The 16,316-nt window shown below is 53.9% G+C and overlaps 1 protein-coding gene across 1 annotated transcript in view; it reads right to left on the reverse strand.

The window, feature by feature from the left end:
- Positions 1–2,596: 2,596 nt before the first annotated feature.
- The window catches only part of IGSF21 (immunoglobin superfamily member 21), a 234,872-nt gene continuing 221,152 nt past the window's right edge, over positions 2,597–16,316 (reverse strand). The window contains exons 5-10 of the mRNA XM_032302870.1: positions 16,181–16,296; positions 12,756–13,230; positions 4,634–4,719; positions 4,035–4,227; positions 3,602–3,640; positions 2,597–2,821 (exon numbers count right to left, since the gene is read on the reverse strand). Coding sequence (XP_032158761.1) covers positions 2,748–2,821; positions 3,602–3,640; positions 4,035–4,227; positions 4,634–4,719; positions 12,756–13,230; positions 16,181–16,296 — 983 coding nt within the window. The 3' untranslated portion in view covers positions 2,597–2,747. The remainder of the gene's footprint in view (positions 2,822–3,601; positions 3,641–4,034; positions 4,228–4,633; positions 4,720–12,755; positions 13,231–16,180; positions 16,297–16,316) is intronic.

Genomic DNA, 16,316 nt, shown 5'->3' on the forward strand with positions numbered 1-16,316 from the left:
AGCAGCCATATGTCTGCTGTGGTCTTGCCCTTTCTAAGACAGATGCACTCAGGAGACACAAAGCCACCTTGCAGCCTTCTGCTTCCCAATGACCTGTCCCGTTTGGTGCTTGAGAAACAGCTCAGGGGCCCGGAAGGACCGGGGGCTAAACTGAAGTTTGCAGAATGGACTTCTTATCCTTCGAAGCCTGGCTGCAATGTCACCACCTCCCAGAGGCCTCCCCAGACCTTCCCCAGTGACAACGATCTTTCTCCTCCTCTGACCCCACCGTGCTCTCTCACCTATTTATTCCAACACGTACTATGTGGCGCGGCAGTCCTTTCCCCCTCGGTCTGTCATTCCAGATGGACTGGGAGCTCTTCGATGGCACGATCTGCATCTCCCCGCCTGGCATTGGCCCGGGCCAGGGGGATGCTCAGATCTGTCAAATGAATGATGAGAGGAGCGGATAAAGAAATGAAGGCCCCATCTGCCCTCTGAGGCTGGGCTCTGCCCTACGCATCCCTCCTTCCCTCTCTTCAATCCCAAGCTGAACAAAGCACTATTTCCAGTCTGCTCAGGGCCACCGAGTCCTCAGATTCGGAGTCCAGAGCGGGCGGCCAGCCCATCCCCCAGGGCACTCAGCTGGCTTTCTTCGGGCGTGTCCCCGGCCACTTTATGTACTTCATCCACTTGCTGCTGAGATATTAATGCACTTCAGGGGTCAGTGGAGCCCAACGACCGCACCGTTAATAGGGCAAAGCAATTCCAATTTCATGCCTACATGGGCTTCCCTCTATTAAGGCAAAGAGAGGGAACAAATCCTTTTTTCTTATTCCTTCCAGAAAACAGGCAAAGGCATTGTGTGACAGAAGCTTAGGTAAATTGCTGGCAGGTAGCAGAGGGAGGCCGGTGGCTCCAGTGAGACAGAACAGAGCTTTGGAGAAGAAGGAAGTAGGATGAGGAGGCTGGTGGCACTGTGTGGTTGTCGCCTGCTGATCTGGCCCGGATGTTTATACTGATGAACATCTGAGAGCCCCCAACACTTGAAAATCATCTGCTTCGACATCACTATCCACCTGCAACATGCAGGCATGCAAATATTTATTGAATGAATGGATCACATAGGTGGCCAAAATGGTTCTAACTCTGCCTCCTCACTTATGTCCATACATTATGCAATGTGACTTCACATTTTTCAGCTCAGGGTCATGGGGTGGAGCCCTGAGTCAGGCCCTGAGCTTGGCGTGGAGTCTGCGTGAGATTCTCTCCCTCTCCCTCTCCCCCTCCCTCTGCATGTGCACTCTCTCTTCCTAAACAACTAAACAGATAAAATCTTAAAAAAAAAAAAAATGTCCACCTATTTCTCTACCCCTTAAAGCTGGGCTGGCCTTACGACTTCCACTGGTAAACAAAATCAGTAGAAGGGACAGGAGTATAGGTTCCCCTGGGCCCCAAGGGGCCTGTATGCTTTGGCTCTCTCTTGCTCCTCTGCCTTCCATGGGCTGGACTGCTGGAGGATGACAAATGAGATGAGGCAGAGCCGAGTCATCCCAGGGAAGGTGACCCTAGTCCAGACAGTCCAGTTGACTGCAGATGCGAAAGGGAGCCCAGCCTTAATCAGTTCAACCTGACTCAGACCAGGGGAAATAATAAAAAGCTGCCACTGTTGGTGGTTTGGGGATGTTTGTTATGCAGCAGCATTGTGGCAACTGACAACTACCAGAGCCACACAACTGTGTTCCTCATTAACCTGCAGTGTTCGTCATGCTCCCTGATCCATGGCACCTGCTTCATAAATTTTTGTTGAATGAATTAATGTACTTTGGGAAGCACTGATATAACTTCTTGTCTATCCCCGCAGGACATGGTAAATTGTCCTATCTCTAAGCTTTTACTCATCCCATTCCCTCTGTCTAGAATGTTCTCCTCCATTCTCTGCCTGGCCAACCTCTCTTTTGGCTTCTGGCGTCTATCTGGCATCTGTTCTCTTTGGCTTCCTCTGACCTGCCTCCCCTACCCCAGCGGGATGAATCTCTCCCAAGTTAGTGCTCCACAGCCCTGGGTGGGGGGTGGTCTGCCGAATGTTCATCCCACTGACTTACCTTGGCTGGTTGGGTAAATGTTTTCCCCCCACTGGATCATGAGCTCCTTCAGGGCAAGAGCACATCTTGCCTGTCTCTGCAGCCTGGATGACTAGCACAGGACTAGTCCCACAGCTGGGCCTTTGAGAGGTGCCGGTCCACTCACTCCCACATGCAACGCACCTGCCATGAGCCAACTAGATCAGTGGAATAGCTTCATCCTGAACCTGAACATAATAATCATAAATGTGCATTGTTGCCTACCACTGAGGTTTGGGTTGGTTTGGTATACAGCACTATTGCAACTGCTGACTGTTACTCTTGGCCCCAAGGAGGCTTGGCTTTTCTGGTAGTTTCCGGCTACTTCCCGCATCTGTCAGCCAAGCCTGGGGGAAGGTAATGAGGTACAGCTCCGCTCCCCTACCTGGGAGGAGCGTCTCTTCCGTGTCCTCCTCACCCCTCCCCAGTGCCCGTCCCAACAGCTGCGGTCGCCTAATAAATGAAGAATTCAGAGCCACAGACGAAGGTGGGGAAAATTGTTCTGTTTTAATTAAACTGACTGAAGAAGCCAAGACACAGACAGAAAGAGACTAAGAACAGACTGGAAATAGTTTAGAAAAGAAATGAAAACCGATCGCAGAGATGTCAGTGCTGGGTGGAGTGGCCGGAGTGGGGGCCAAGCCTTCACGTCAGCTCCAGGACCACTGTCAGGGCGAGCACCAAGGTGAGCCGGACGCCGGGAGGGCCAGAAGCGGAACCTGGGTTGGGCGGCATGGAGGAGGGTCAGGGTCAAGGTCAGGGCCACTGACCCGGGTGGGTGTGGCAGGGTGTGGATTCCGGAATGGCAGAGCTTCAAAGGGCCCCCACAGAGTCTGGATTCAGCAACAGGATGTACTGGGTTCGAATACAAGTTCTGCCACCTGTTGCACCAAAATGGGTGTGATCTTTTCTCTGTCCCGGGGCTGCTGGGCTGAGCCTGGTGGCCATGGGATCATCCAGTGGGGACCAGGTGCAGGGACTTCCATTGTGAAATGTGCGGTGGGCTCAGTGTGAGGAGGGGAGGGCTGGTGGGCTGGGGGGCAGGGTCTGGGTGCCATGGGGTGGCAGCTCCAGGAGGACAGTATCAAAGTCTCCAGCCGGGGCACCTGACTGTCCTATGGAGTGGTCCCGAGCCCGGTGGGGGAGCAGGCACAACCCTATGGTCAATTCTGGACACATCCTCTTGGGGCCAGGACACTAAGTTCTCTGAGCTAAGAGAGCTGGAGTTCATTGTGGATAACAGTGGTGGGGAGGAAAGGGGGCACACTAGGTCCCTGGAAATCCCCACTGGCTGGTTTGGGGTTCTGAGTGCCCCCTTATTGCCTCAGCACCCACTCCTGACCGCCTCTGACCCAGACTGCTGAACTGGAGGACAGGTGCCTGCCTGAGGCTCCAGGGAACGGCAAGGGGATGCGAAGGGGCGGCTGGGGAACCAGGGCGTCCTGGAGCCTTGCAACTCACTCGCTTTCAGGCAAACAGCTCTGAGATTGAGGACTTACCATTGGAGTCCTCTGTTCCTCTTGCAATATTTGGGTTTTCTGTTGGAAAGAACAGGAAGAGAAGCGGATGGGGGCAGCATTCAGAACTGGGTAAAAGAGCTCCCCGGTACCCAGCCCCCACCGTGTGGCATCACGTGTGAGCTCTCAGTACAATGGAAAGCCTCAGTGGGTTCTACGGATGCAGAAACTGAGGGAGTTTAAGCAGGGAGGTTAAGCAGCTTGCCCACGGTTGCCCAGCTAGGAAGTGCTGGGTCTGGGATTCAAACCCAGAGCTCTCTGGTTTCCAGCACGGAACTCTAGTATTTCACATAGGGCATCCTCTCGGGCCCAATTTAGGGGATCCCAGCATCCCTTGATGCTCCCTCCTCCCCGAGACAGCTCAAGCCAGGGCCGCCCCTGGTCGTCCTTCCGATCCCCAGTCAGGACGGCGTACCAAAAACAATGAGCCGGGTGTGTGTGTCGGTGGAGCCCAGGGGGTTCTGGGCGGTGCAGCGGTACATGGAGCCGTTGAGCTCAGCGGGAACCCGCTCCAACACCAGCTCCTTCCCATCAAACTCGGTGCTGCCATCCAGGAGGCGGCTTCCAACCCGTGTCCATGTGAACATGGGCTCCGGGAAGACTTCATTCTGTATGGGTCAGGACGGGGTGGGAATCAGGTGACAGGAGGACCCATTCTGCCAGTGCAGGAAGGGGTCAGAGGCCTGGCATGGCCAGGGCTGGAAACACAAGGCCATCCCATGGGTTGGGAGTGGCTGCCCCAGGACACCAGGGAGAGAAGGACTCTAAGACTCAACAGACGGTCAGGGTCCAGGAGCTGTGTCTGCTGTGAGCTCCGGATGGGAGAGCAAAATGCACGCACATCTTGCCATTCCTCATCAAGCCCAATTTTGCCCCACAGACCAGGACACTGAGGCCTGCTGCAAGTGCTGAAGGTCAAGGAAAGGCTCTTGGAGATGCCGCCTGGGATGCTTGTGACCACTGGCGCCCGTACCCCCTCCCACCAGCCTCCCAGATGCTCAGGGAGCGGCCGACCTGAAATCCATGGACCAGAATCCTCACTGTGTCCCCAACCCGGGCTCTGCTGGGCGTCATCATGATTTTGGGTCCTTTGGGGGCAACTGTAGGGAGAAGAAGGCCAGGTCAGAGAGGTGTACGTAGGTATGGGGAAGGGGACACTGAGCAAGGAAAGGAGGCTCAGGGAAAATGGAAGAGGAAGTTCTAGTCCAGTGGTGAGTGTCCTTAGGATCAGCTGCCACAGAACCAGGAGCTCTGATGGTGCCGGTCCATTCATTCACACCTGCGCTCGTTCATACTCAGTTCCTGCACCCCTGCAGTCAGCCAGAGCCTGTCCGAGAGCTGGGCATTCAGGGGTGCCCAGAAAACCACGTCTTGTGGGGTTCATTCTCAGTAGGGATGAAAGACAGACACAAGCCAGTGTGACCAGGGTCAAGGCAGAGAAGCCCAGTGGACAGTGGAGTCAGGGATGTCTCAAAAGAAGTCTACCGCAAAAATGACTCAGCCGCGAATGGGGGGGGCGACTATTTCCACAGCCTTGACCGCTTGAGGCACCCCAAACTCCCACCTGCACTAAACCCTGGTGAGGAGGGACTCTGCTGTTCCTGTCCCCTGCCCAGCTGGGTTCACTACGCCCAGAGAGGGCAAGTGACTTGCCAAAGGTCACACAGTGAGGAGGAGCCAGGACAGAGCTCAGCTCTTCTCCCCTCTGCTCCAGGGCTCCTTCTACTAGGTAATCTGCACAGTGGGGTTTTCTGAAATCCCTAGGTTGGAAGTGGCGGGGGAGGCAGACAGGTGTGGAGGGAACATTCCCTTCCGTGGGCCTTTGTCTTCCCTTTCTCCTCCCATTCTCGTTTCTCTTCTTTCAAGGCCCTCTATAGCTTGAGCCTGACGGCACGACACCCAGGGTCCTTGCTATCCGGTACACAAGAGAAAAGCAGGGCTAAGAGAGCTGCTGGGGCAACCACTGGGGCCTCAGAGCCTGTCCCCTTGGGTTCAGATTGGGAAACCGAGGCACATAGGTTTTAAAAGAGGCTTATCCAAGGTCACCCATGGAGCTAATCCCCATGCTTCCTGGGGTTCTTTCTTCCAGATTCATGCCTTCAGTTGTTCAACAGGTCATTCCTGAGCCACTTCCGTGCCTGACTCTGGGTGGAGCTGGGAGCACCTGCTGGCCAGGGCCATACGCTTCTGTAGGGCAGACAGTCCGTGTGCAAACAAGCACGTAGACAGAAGGCACGAAAACATGAGAGTCCTGCTGTCGCACCGAGGGTGAGTGGTGGCCAGAGGCCCTTCCCAGGAGCTGACATTTCAGTGGAGACACGAAACTCAGGAGGAGGGTTCCGGGGAAGGAACAGCCGGGACCTGGGGCTGAGGCCGAAATTCAGGGAAGGAAGGGCGCAGAAGACCACCCTCCACTCCGTGCCTTCTTGGTGAACATCTTCCAAGGGAGGGAGCAGGAGAAAAGCTTTGTCCCAGGCCCTGGGGCTGGCCTGGGATCGCCCCCACCTGGCCTTGCCTCCTCCCCAGCCTCTCCTTCCCACTGGGCTCTCCTCGAAGAAATCCAAGCAGCCAGCCAATGTGGGTGGTCCCCCAGGCACTCCCAAGTTCATTCTGCGAGAACGAAACTAAAGGACTATTAATTAAACCACGAGCCAGGAATCTAAAGTGCTACATGGGGCTGAGGGAAGCATGGGTGGGAAGAGGGGGAGCGCAGGGAAGGCTTCAGCTACCATCTCCGCCCGTGGAGGGGAGAAAGGAGCCCTGGCTCCTGGGATCCCAGGGCAGGTTCTGGTCTAGGGCATGTGGCCTTGGGCCAGTCACTGCACCTGCTTTTCGCAGGTGCACAATGACAACAATAAGAGCAATCTTTGCACACACACCCCCAGCCACCCGCCCCACTGTGCTGGTGGTCTGGGAGGTGGTGGTGTGCAGGGCTGACATTGGCCTTGGCCGGGAGTCTACTGCGCACCACGCCTTGTGCAGCACCTCCTAGAACTTCCCAACCTCTGGATTGTCCCTGTAAGGAAACCAAGGCCTGGCAGGGCCTGGGACAGGGGTCAAGAAGCTTCCTCCCGTTCTTTTTTGTCCCTCAAGGGCTGTGAAGTGAGTTTGCGGGTGCAAGCCCCGCACAGGGAAAAGTGGCCCTGAGTTATTTCGTCTGCTCTTTTTGTCCCTCTGGGATGGCACTGTCTGGCTGCAGCCAGCAGAGGGCGCACAAGGGCACCCCGCCTGAGGAGGTGTGAACCCCTTTCCTGTGCAGGTCAGTCTGCTCACTGTCCTGTGTGCCACCTGATCCTTCATGCCGAGGCCTAGGCCTAGTGACAGAGAGGAGAGGGAGCCTAAGATGCACAAGACCCCATTTCAGGCCTATCACCCATCCTGGTGCTTATGAGGTTGGGTACCAGGAAACCCATTCTGCAGGCCTTTAACCTGGCCCTCAGGAGGGTCGTGGCTTGCCAGAGGTCTGGCCTTGCCATAGGCAAGGGGGTGACAGGAGCAGGGCTTGGTGGCACACAGGTCTGTGGAGGAAGGCCCGGAGGTGGGGAGGATGGGAAAAGCAGAGGCTGGCTTCCCCTGGGGCTTCTGAGCTGCCTGCTCCCAAGGACTCCCATTCAGAGCTGACCCAAAGAGACAGTGGGGGGCAGGAGAGAGGTCTGGTCCACCCTCCCTCTGAGCTCCATCCTGGCAGCCATTGCAACTACCAGTGCCTTTGCAGCAGGTGGGCCTCTGCAACAGCCCCTCCCCCCAATCCCCACTACCTATAGAATGCTGCTTCCACAAGCCAGGCTCCCTGCTGCTGCCCTCCCCCCACCCCCCTCCCCTGAAAGTCACCAGAAGCTCCTGGAAACCGAATCCTGCCCCCCACCACCTGCTCCTAAAACACAGCATTGAGTAGGTCCAAAAGGAATGTTCTCAGCCCCTGGACTTTTCCTGATCTCCAGAAAGAGGAGGGGTCCAGAGACCCAAGGTTGGGGCCTGGGCTTCTGCTCTCTGATGGTCTGACTTGGATGTGTTAGTTCAAATTGCTGGGCCTCAGTCTCCTTACCTGTGAGCGGGGAGAATAGATATTACACTATTTGAGGAGTTGCTCTGAAAATAATAATGGGGGACAGATAGGAGGCTATGATATGAAATGTAAAGTGGCATGCATCTGCCCAGAGGAGGGCAAGAGAGCCTGATTATGTAAGCTGCCTTCCTAACCTCTCCAGAGCATTACAACAGCCTTGTGAAATCTCTTGGAAAAGCCCCTGTAGGCTTTTCCAGGAATTCTGGGTGTTCACTAAAACATCCATCCATCCACCCACCCACCTACCCACTCATCCATCTGTCCACCTACCCATTCATCCATCCACCCATTCATACACTCGCCCATCCATCCATGCATGCACCCATCCATCCACCATTCATCCATCCATCCACCCATCCATTCATCCATCCATCCGTCAACCCACCCACCCACTTATCCATCCAACCATCCATCCATCCAACCATCCATCCAACCATCCATCCATCCAACCATCCATCCATCCAACCATCCATCCATCCATCCAACCATCCATCCATCCATCCATCCATCCATCCATCCACTCACCTACCCACTCATCCATCCATCCACCTAACCATTCATCCATCCATCCATCCACTCACCATCCATTCATCCATCGATCCACTCATCCATCCATCCATCCATCAACCCACCCACCCACTTATCCATCCATCCATCCACCCACTCACCTATCCATCCATCCACCCACCCACTCAACCATCCACCCATCTAGCCCCCCATCCATGCACCCAATCATCCATCCACCCATTCATCCACCCACCTACCCATCCAACCATTGATCTACCTACCTACCCACTCACTCACACACCCATCCAGCCATCTAGCCCATCTACTCATCCACTCATCCATCTATCACTTATCCATCCATCCAACCATCACAAACCTACCCATAAACCTACCATTCCACTCACCCACCCATTCACTCATCTGCTCTCTACATATAGTTCTTTACTCTACACCGAATCTGTGTCAATTACTATGCAGGGCAATGTAGGGGATACAATGATGAATAATAACAGTAGCTGATATTGACTGAGTACTTACCCTGTCACTATGCTAAGCACTTTGTGTGTATTTGCCTTATTTAATTATCCCAACAACCCAGAAAAGTATGAATTAATTATTAAACAGGTGCTTACTAAGTAACATGTTAGGGATTGTTTTGAGCCTTGCACCATGCGAACAACGCAGGTATAGACCCTGCCCACATGGACTTTAAATTCCAGAGGGGGATTCAGCGAATAATGAAACACGTAATACACCTGTAGCTTGAGATAAATGTGATACCAGGAAATAATGCCACGGAAGGAGTTGATGGGACCAGGAGGAAGAGGCCGTTTGAGATTGGGTGTTCAAGGAAAGATCTTCTGAGCAGAGGGCTTGAGACTATCTGGGGCAGGAATATGCTAGGCAGAAAGGAAAGCCAGTGCAAAGTCACAGAGGTGGGCCTGAGCTGGGCGTGTTCACAGGAGAGGGAAGGGGACCCCGTGGCTGGATAGATGGAGCAGAGGGGGGGAGTGATAGGTGAACACCGCTGAGATTTGGTTTTAAATATAGTGGCAGTCTTATGGGGCAATACACTCTTCTTAAGAACACAGTGTGATGAATCTTAACGTGAACACCTAAGTATCCACCATCCCAAACTCTAGAATGTTCTCATCTCTCCAGAAGTTTCTTTTATGTCTCCTTCCATCTCCCACAGGGAAACTGTTTTGATTTCTATCACCAGAGATTTTATGTCCCAGACATTTATTACAGAAGTGGAATCACGCAGTATGTACTCTTCTGTCTGGCTTGTTTCGCTCAGGATAATGTTTTTGAGTTCTGTCCCCATTATTGCCTATAACAGGGTTTCATTTGTATTGACCAGAAGTAGTTCATGGTGCAAATATACCACAAATTGGTTCACCCATCTTCCTAACTATGGACATTTGGTTTACTTCCGGTTTTTATGGTTGCCGTTGTGATGAATAAAGTGGCTGCAAACATTCATGTCCGAATCTTTGTGGATATACGTTTCCATTTCTCTTGGGTAAACACTTAGGAGTGGGACTACTGGGTCATAAAGTAGGGGTGTTCTTTTTTTTTTTTTTTTATCTTGGTAAGCAACAACTAAGAGTCCAATGTCATGGTACTCTTTTATATTCCCAGCAGCAATGCATGACGGTTCTGCCTGTTCTGTGCCTGCGCTGGGCAGGGAGGTTCGAATTCGAGAAAGAAGAGTAGGAACTTGCCGGCATTCGCTGTCACTGGCTTTTCCAACACTAGCCATTCTAGTCACTGTGACATAGTGTATCTCACTGAGGCCTTAGTCTTCATTTTCCTGGTGATTAATGATATTATACACCTTTTAATATGCTTATTGTCCTCTGCATTTTTTTTTAAATTTTTAAAAATTTTTAATGTATTCTTTTTTTAATTGAGCTGTCTTCTCATAACTGATCTTAGTAGTTCTTCATATATTCTGGATGCCAGTCCTTTGTCATTTATCTGTTTTGAGAGTATTTTCTCCTGGTCTGCTGTTTGCCTTTTCATGCTTCTAAAGGTGCCTTTTTATGAGCAGAAGCTCTGAATTTTGATTCCGGCTAATTTAGTCATTTTCAATTTTTCATTTGGTGCCTCTTGTGACCTTTTAAAGAAATCCCTGCCTATCTCAACATTACGAAGCTATATTTCCATGTTTTGCTTTTTAAAACCTTTCTGTTGTTGGGTTTCACATTTAGGCCTGGGATTCATCTGAAATTAATTCTCGCATGCATGCGAGGTAGGGGCCTGGGGTCATTTTGTCCTTAAACTTCTCCGGTGGTTCAGGGCTGTCTGTTAAAAAGACTTCTCTTTCCCTATTCAACAACCTGGGGGACTTTGGTCAAAAATCAATGGACTCTCTTTATGTGGGTCTATTTCTGGACTCTATTCTGTTCTATCAATCTATCTGTCCACTATTGGAGGGTCAGGGGTGGGTGTGTATCGGTGCCATGATCTGATTTGTATTTTAAGTAGATCAATCAGGACAAAGAACAGAAAAGGACAAGAGTGGGGGCTACTGTAATAATGCGGACGGGGACCGATGGCACTTGGGTTGGGTGGTTGGAGAGGAAACCGTGAGAAGTGGCAGATGTGGGACAAGTTCTCTGGTGGGACTGCCAGGGCTTGGTACTGGCTTGGACGTGGGGTAGGAGAAAAGAGCGGGAGAAGCGGGTGACTACAAGGGTTCTGGCTCCATTGATGGGAAGAAGGTAGTTGCCACCTACTGAGATGGGTTCTGGGACCACCACGCATGTCTTCTTGTGGGCAGTGGCATTTGAGCTGGGGAGGACGTTCCAGCAGAGGGAACAGGAAGGCTCATGGAGAAGCATGGTCTGATCTTTGCTGGCCTGACCTTCAAAGTCCCAATCAGATGGTTGGATTCTCTGCCCCAAGGTCATCTCCTTGCCCCTTCCACTGTCTTCCAGCCAAGGTCAGAAGGCAGGGGGCCCTCTGCTCCCTTGGGACCCCTCTGGTTCAGAGCTTTCTGCACAGGTTACACCTACTGGCTCTGAGGATCCTCACCACAGGCCCAGCAGGTGGGCAGTAGAGGGCAGCAGTGAAGGTGAGCCTGGGATCAGACCCGGCTGGGTGACAGGGGAGGTACTCCAAGGCTGGTTCCCCTCACTTATGACATGGGAACGAGGACGCCATCTCTCACTGTCCTGGAGGCTCACTGCACAGGCGCAAGGAGACCTTGTGCAGAAATCATCTTGTATAGACCCGGGCCCCTGTCATTTATGAGGTCCCAATTACTCGCTGCATTCAATAGGTCAGAAAACTGATGCTCAGGATCATGAGGCCTGAGGTCACCCCAACAGGCAGCAGCTAAGGGTGGATGGGAAGCCAGCCCGGGATTTCTACTCATCCACTGTACCTTGTGGCCCTGTTGTGTCCCCCACTCCCCACTTCCCTGGGGGGCACAGCCATGCCCGTGCATGCCCCTTGTCTGCGGTGGGCCTTGGCCTTGCTCTGATGATGGGGGGCGGTGCTCCCATCAAGAGAACCGTGTGGGATCAAGGACAGAGCAGGTGAGTGCTTTAATCGGGCGTGGGGTGCAGGTGGGAAGGGGGTGGGGCAGGCCCTCAGCAGCACCCCCTCCTCACCATCACGGAGGTGGGAGATATGAACTGCAAGCTCATCCCTTCGGCTGCTCTGGAGTCCTTGTCTGGGCTTTCTCGCTCTCGGTGGGGATGGGGCAGGGCACTGTCCCGGGAAGTCAATGCTTGGGCAAGAGGACCTGGGGACGGCTTTCTTGGGAAAAGCTGCCCAAGAAAGAGTTACGGCTGCTGTGCCTCCCTGCCCGGGGCAGGGAGGATCGAATGCGAGAAAGAACAGTGGGAAGCACAGAGGGTCCAGAGAGAGCAGTGGGGGTGGGCTCCAGGCTGACAAGGTCCCAGCGTCTAGCACCGGGGCTGTCTGTAGGGGCTGCTCATGAAGTCTCCATGGAATGACAAGCGAACAGGGCTCAGGACGGTGGCCCACCCCAGTGGGTGCGTGAGGAGGCACAGTGAGAGGCTACAAGCGAGACTACGGGGCCACAATGTCCACCTTCCAATCCTCGTCTGCTTACTTTGAGCAATCACAGGTTCAGCAAACTTCTCTGGCCCTCCATATTCTTGATCCTGATGGACCAAATTCCCCCGACCTCTTGCGTTTCCGCAAACTTCCCTGATTTCCCTGGGACCCCTCCCCATGTTCCCCAATCCAGCCCAGGAACTTCTGAAGATTCTGGAGGCATCTGGGTGGCTCAGTCAGTTAAGTGTCTGCCTTCAGCTCAGGTCATGATCCTGGGATCCTGGGATCGAGCCCCGCATGGGACTCCCTGCTCAGTGGGGAGTCTGCGTCTCCCCACCACCCCATCTCACTCACTCATGCTCTCTCTCAAATAAATAAATAATCTTCAGAACCCCAGCTCTGATCTGTGCCTGCCTCCCGTTTGCTCCACCTCCCCCCAACATCCTGCCAGCCAAGGACCCTGCGTCCAGGCTCCCCGCCACCCAGCTCGGCCGGGGGGCCGGCAGCACGGCACCCACCAAGTCTTACCCAGCGTGACCTCTGCCTGCATGGGCATCGACAGCGCTGGGTGCTTGACCTCACAGCTGAAGAGGGCCTCGTTGTCGATCTGCGGGTTCAGCGCCCAGGTGAGCAGGGCGCGCACCTCCACGGTGCCGTCGCTGCCGGGGGCGTGGCTGTGGCGCAGGAAGTAGATGGGCTCGTTGCTGTGGACCCAGCGCGGGAACTCGCGGCTCACCACCGTCTCTGGGACGTTCTCCGTGGTGGGCTGGAAGAGGATGCTGGGGTCCGGGGTCAGGCTGCGGGCGGGGCGCTCTGTGTAGGGACGCCCGCCCCGGTTCTCGGCGTCCAGAAGGGACAGTGACCTCTGCATCTTGGTGTCATCCAGGTCGCGGTGCAGGAGGCTGCGGAAGGGCCTGCTGTCCTGGAGGGGACCAGAGCTTGCAGCCGGCGGCTCGGACAGGGGCACAGCCTCTATGGGTTCCCCATCGCGTTTGAAATAAACCTGAAATTGCAAGGAGGGTGTGGGAGAGACTGGGTGGGAATGACCTCGACCTCCCCCATGGCTTCTCAGAGGAACCAGCCAGAGAATGCCAGTTCCTTCGAGACCTCCTCCTCCAGTTCCCTCCGGCACCCCCAGCACGAGTCAGCTCAGGTCCACGGGGACACACAGCTCCTGGCGGCAGAGGTTGAGGGCATCTTCTTTACCAGCAGGTGAGCTTCTCTGAGCCCCCGTTTCCTTGCTTGTAAAGGGGAATAAGAGCACAGACTCCTTGGTCGGGGCTGTTGGATGCTTAAGTGACATGGTGTCCCCAAACAGGGGCCCGCAGCAGCCACCTGGGCTCCAGGCAGCCCGCCCCTGCCCACCTGGGGACAGCCTGCGGAAGAGGGAGAAAGTGGGCGGTCACCAGAGAGTAAAGGAGCCTTCGGATTAAGAATGAAGAGGAAAGGATCTCAGCGTGGGCGCCTTTTACAGGTTTGGACCGGAAGGAAGGAAACAGGTGCGTGTGTGTGGGAGGGCGCCGGCGTGCGGGGATGAGACTTAAAGCCCGAGTCTGCTCGCTTTCTCTGCTAATGGGGAATTCAAGTTCAGAGAGGCGGCATTTAATTTAATTTGCTGTCTTTTTATTTTGGTACAGGCGCCCAGAGGCCTGTGGGGATTGGGTGTATTTCTTTAATAAATCAGATAAATAAATCGATGGGAGACAGGGAGACAGGAGAGCAGGAAGCAGCTTTCTGGGGATGCGGGTGCAGGTGAGGGGAGGGAGGAGGATGCTGAGAAACAGAGAGGGGGGTTGGGGGGAGGGGGGGAGGGGACTGCCGTAGAGGCAGGAAGAAGAAGTGGGGGGTTGGGGTGAGGAGGCAAGGAGCAGTGTGGGGGGCTGTGGCTGAGGGAAAGGGAGTGGGTCGTGGGCAGGAGGAGGAGGGAGAGGTGGGGAATGAAATGGGGGACAGGGAGAAGCTCTCAGCGTTTATAGCTCCAACGAAGAATCCCATATGCACGTCAAAACCTGCTTTGGATTTTTCTTTCTTTCTTTCTTTCTTTTTTGAAAAGTGCTTCAAAAGCAGATTTGTAATTTATACCAAAGAACTCTTTTAAGTTCTGACATCCCAGGCACATGTACGATGCCTGGGATGTGGGGAATTAAGGATCCTATGTGTGTGCGTGCGTGTGTGTGGAGAGAGGGAAAGATGCCTTTAACACCTATATCTGTATTCAACTACATAGATATGTGCAATTGAGTATTTTATTGCCGTATCTTAAATGGCAGGCGCAGGCAGGGGCTGGGGGTGGGGAGTCTTCCCGCAGCCCCGAGGCTGTAAGGAACCTTTCTTTGTATCCTCTGGAAAAGAAGTTGTTCTTTGGAGAAAAAGACCAGCTTGTCTGATTATAGGAAGGCCAGACCTCTTTGGGGTTCCAAAGGGGGAAACTTGGGGGCCAAATCCTGCTCTCACCAATCAGTGGGTTTAAAATGCCTTTTTTTTTTTAATCTGTTTCCTTGGGACTACAAGGTGGCAGCACATGGGCGCCACCAAAAGCTTGTCTCCCCATCCCTGCCTACTGCTCTACCTGTGCCTAGGTGCACCTGCCTCTTTCCCTGTCTTGGGTCTCTCTGCACCTCTTTCCTGCCCTGCCCTAAGAAGCTGGGTCTATCTGCGCCCAGGTCCTGGAGTCAAGTTAGCCTGGACCCCCAGGTCACCCCATTACATCATACCTGTGAGACAGATCGGGGTCTAGAATGCCTTGTCTCTCCACCTTGAACTCTAACCCTACCCATCCTCCACTCCAGCCCTGGCCCCTCATTGAGCCTAGTGATGTATGAAACTCACAGGGGCAGGACTGTTATACAATTCTCTTGGAGGAGGCCTTGAAATCAGGCAGCCCATGGGCTCCCAGTATGGGTTCAGGGAACCCTAAGGGTTCCATACAGGTGCTTCAGAGGTCAATAAGAGCAACTTGCCCTTCCTTCACTTTTAAACGTTTTATACATGAGGCTTCCTGTATCTCCTCGAGGCCAAATAGGTCCTGTTGCTTCTAAAAATCTCAAAATCTGGTGGCTCCTGGGGAGCTCAGTCTAGTTCAGTTCAAGAGCTCAGGGTCTTGAGATCAAGCCCCATGTTGGGCTCTGTACTCAGCTGGGAGTCTCTCTCCCCTTCTTCCTTTGCCCTGCTCACCAACACCCTCTCTCTCAAATAAATAAATAAATATTTTTTAAAGCTGAAAATTTTAATGTTATCCCCTTCCTAAACCTCCTTGCAGAACCTGAGGGGCAGAGGTTTCTGCTCAAGGTCATTCAATGCATGTGGCAGGGCCGGGGCTAGAACCCAGTTCTCCAGCTTCGTGCCCCCCACTCCTCGGAGTGGCCATGACAATGACTCGTGAGCTGGGGTGAAAGATCTTGAAGCAGTTAGGTTGAGTCTAATACAGAGTTGGACCAAACAGGGATTCTCTCTCGTCTTCCGTCTGTCCTTTCTTCCCTCCTTCTGTCGTTCCTCCTGCCCCTCTTTCTCCACAGTGGACTTGGAGCTGGAGGCCATGAACTTGAGTCCCATGTCTGTCAAGAGCACTGTGGGTGACTCGGGACATGTCCTTTCCCCTCTCTGGGTCTCATTTGTCTCCATCCTGCTCAGTAACTGGGGCAGGAGTGTGCTTGATGCCGAGCTTCTCTAAAGATGCATGTGTAGTTCTGGGACTCGAGGGTCCAGAAAAAATGGGGCTGTCTGTGCCGGGATCTTGGGAGCAAGGCAGACACATGGACACCTGGGGCAAGGGGGTCAGATGAGTGGATGGGTTCAGACCTGGGCGGATGGCACTGAGTTAACTTATGGAGACCACACCCTCTCCCTTTATTCTGCAAAGTGGGCACTGCGGTGACATGGCCAGCTGGACAAGTCACTGAGAAGGGTGGTCCAGCAGGGGCTGGGGAGGGACTGGGCACTCCACGGGTACTCACTGTGGGCGCTGGTTTCCCTCCGGACACGATGCAGACCAGCGTGAAGTTCTGGGCTTGGTAGCGGCTGAAGGGGGCTGGCATGTCCGCGGCCACCACTTCGATGGAGGTGGGGGGAGCTACCCAAGAGGGAAGCACA

This window comes from Mustela erminea, chromosome 10 (assembly GCF_009829155.1).
Source record: "Mustela erminea isolate mMusErm1 chromosome 10, mMusErm1.Pri, whole genome shotgun sequence".
In the NCBI taxonomy this organism is placed as follows: domain Eukaryota; kingdom Metazoa; phylum Chordata; class Mammalia; order Carnivora; family Mustelidae; genus Mustela; species Mustela erminea.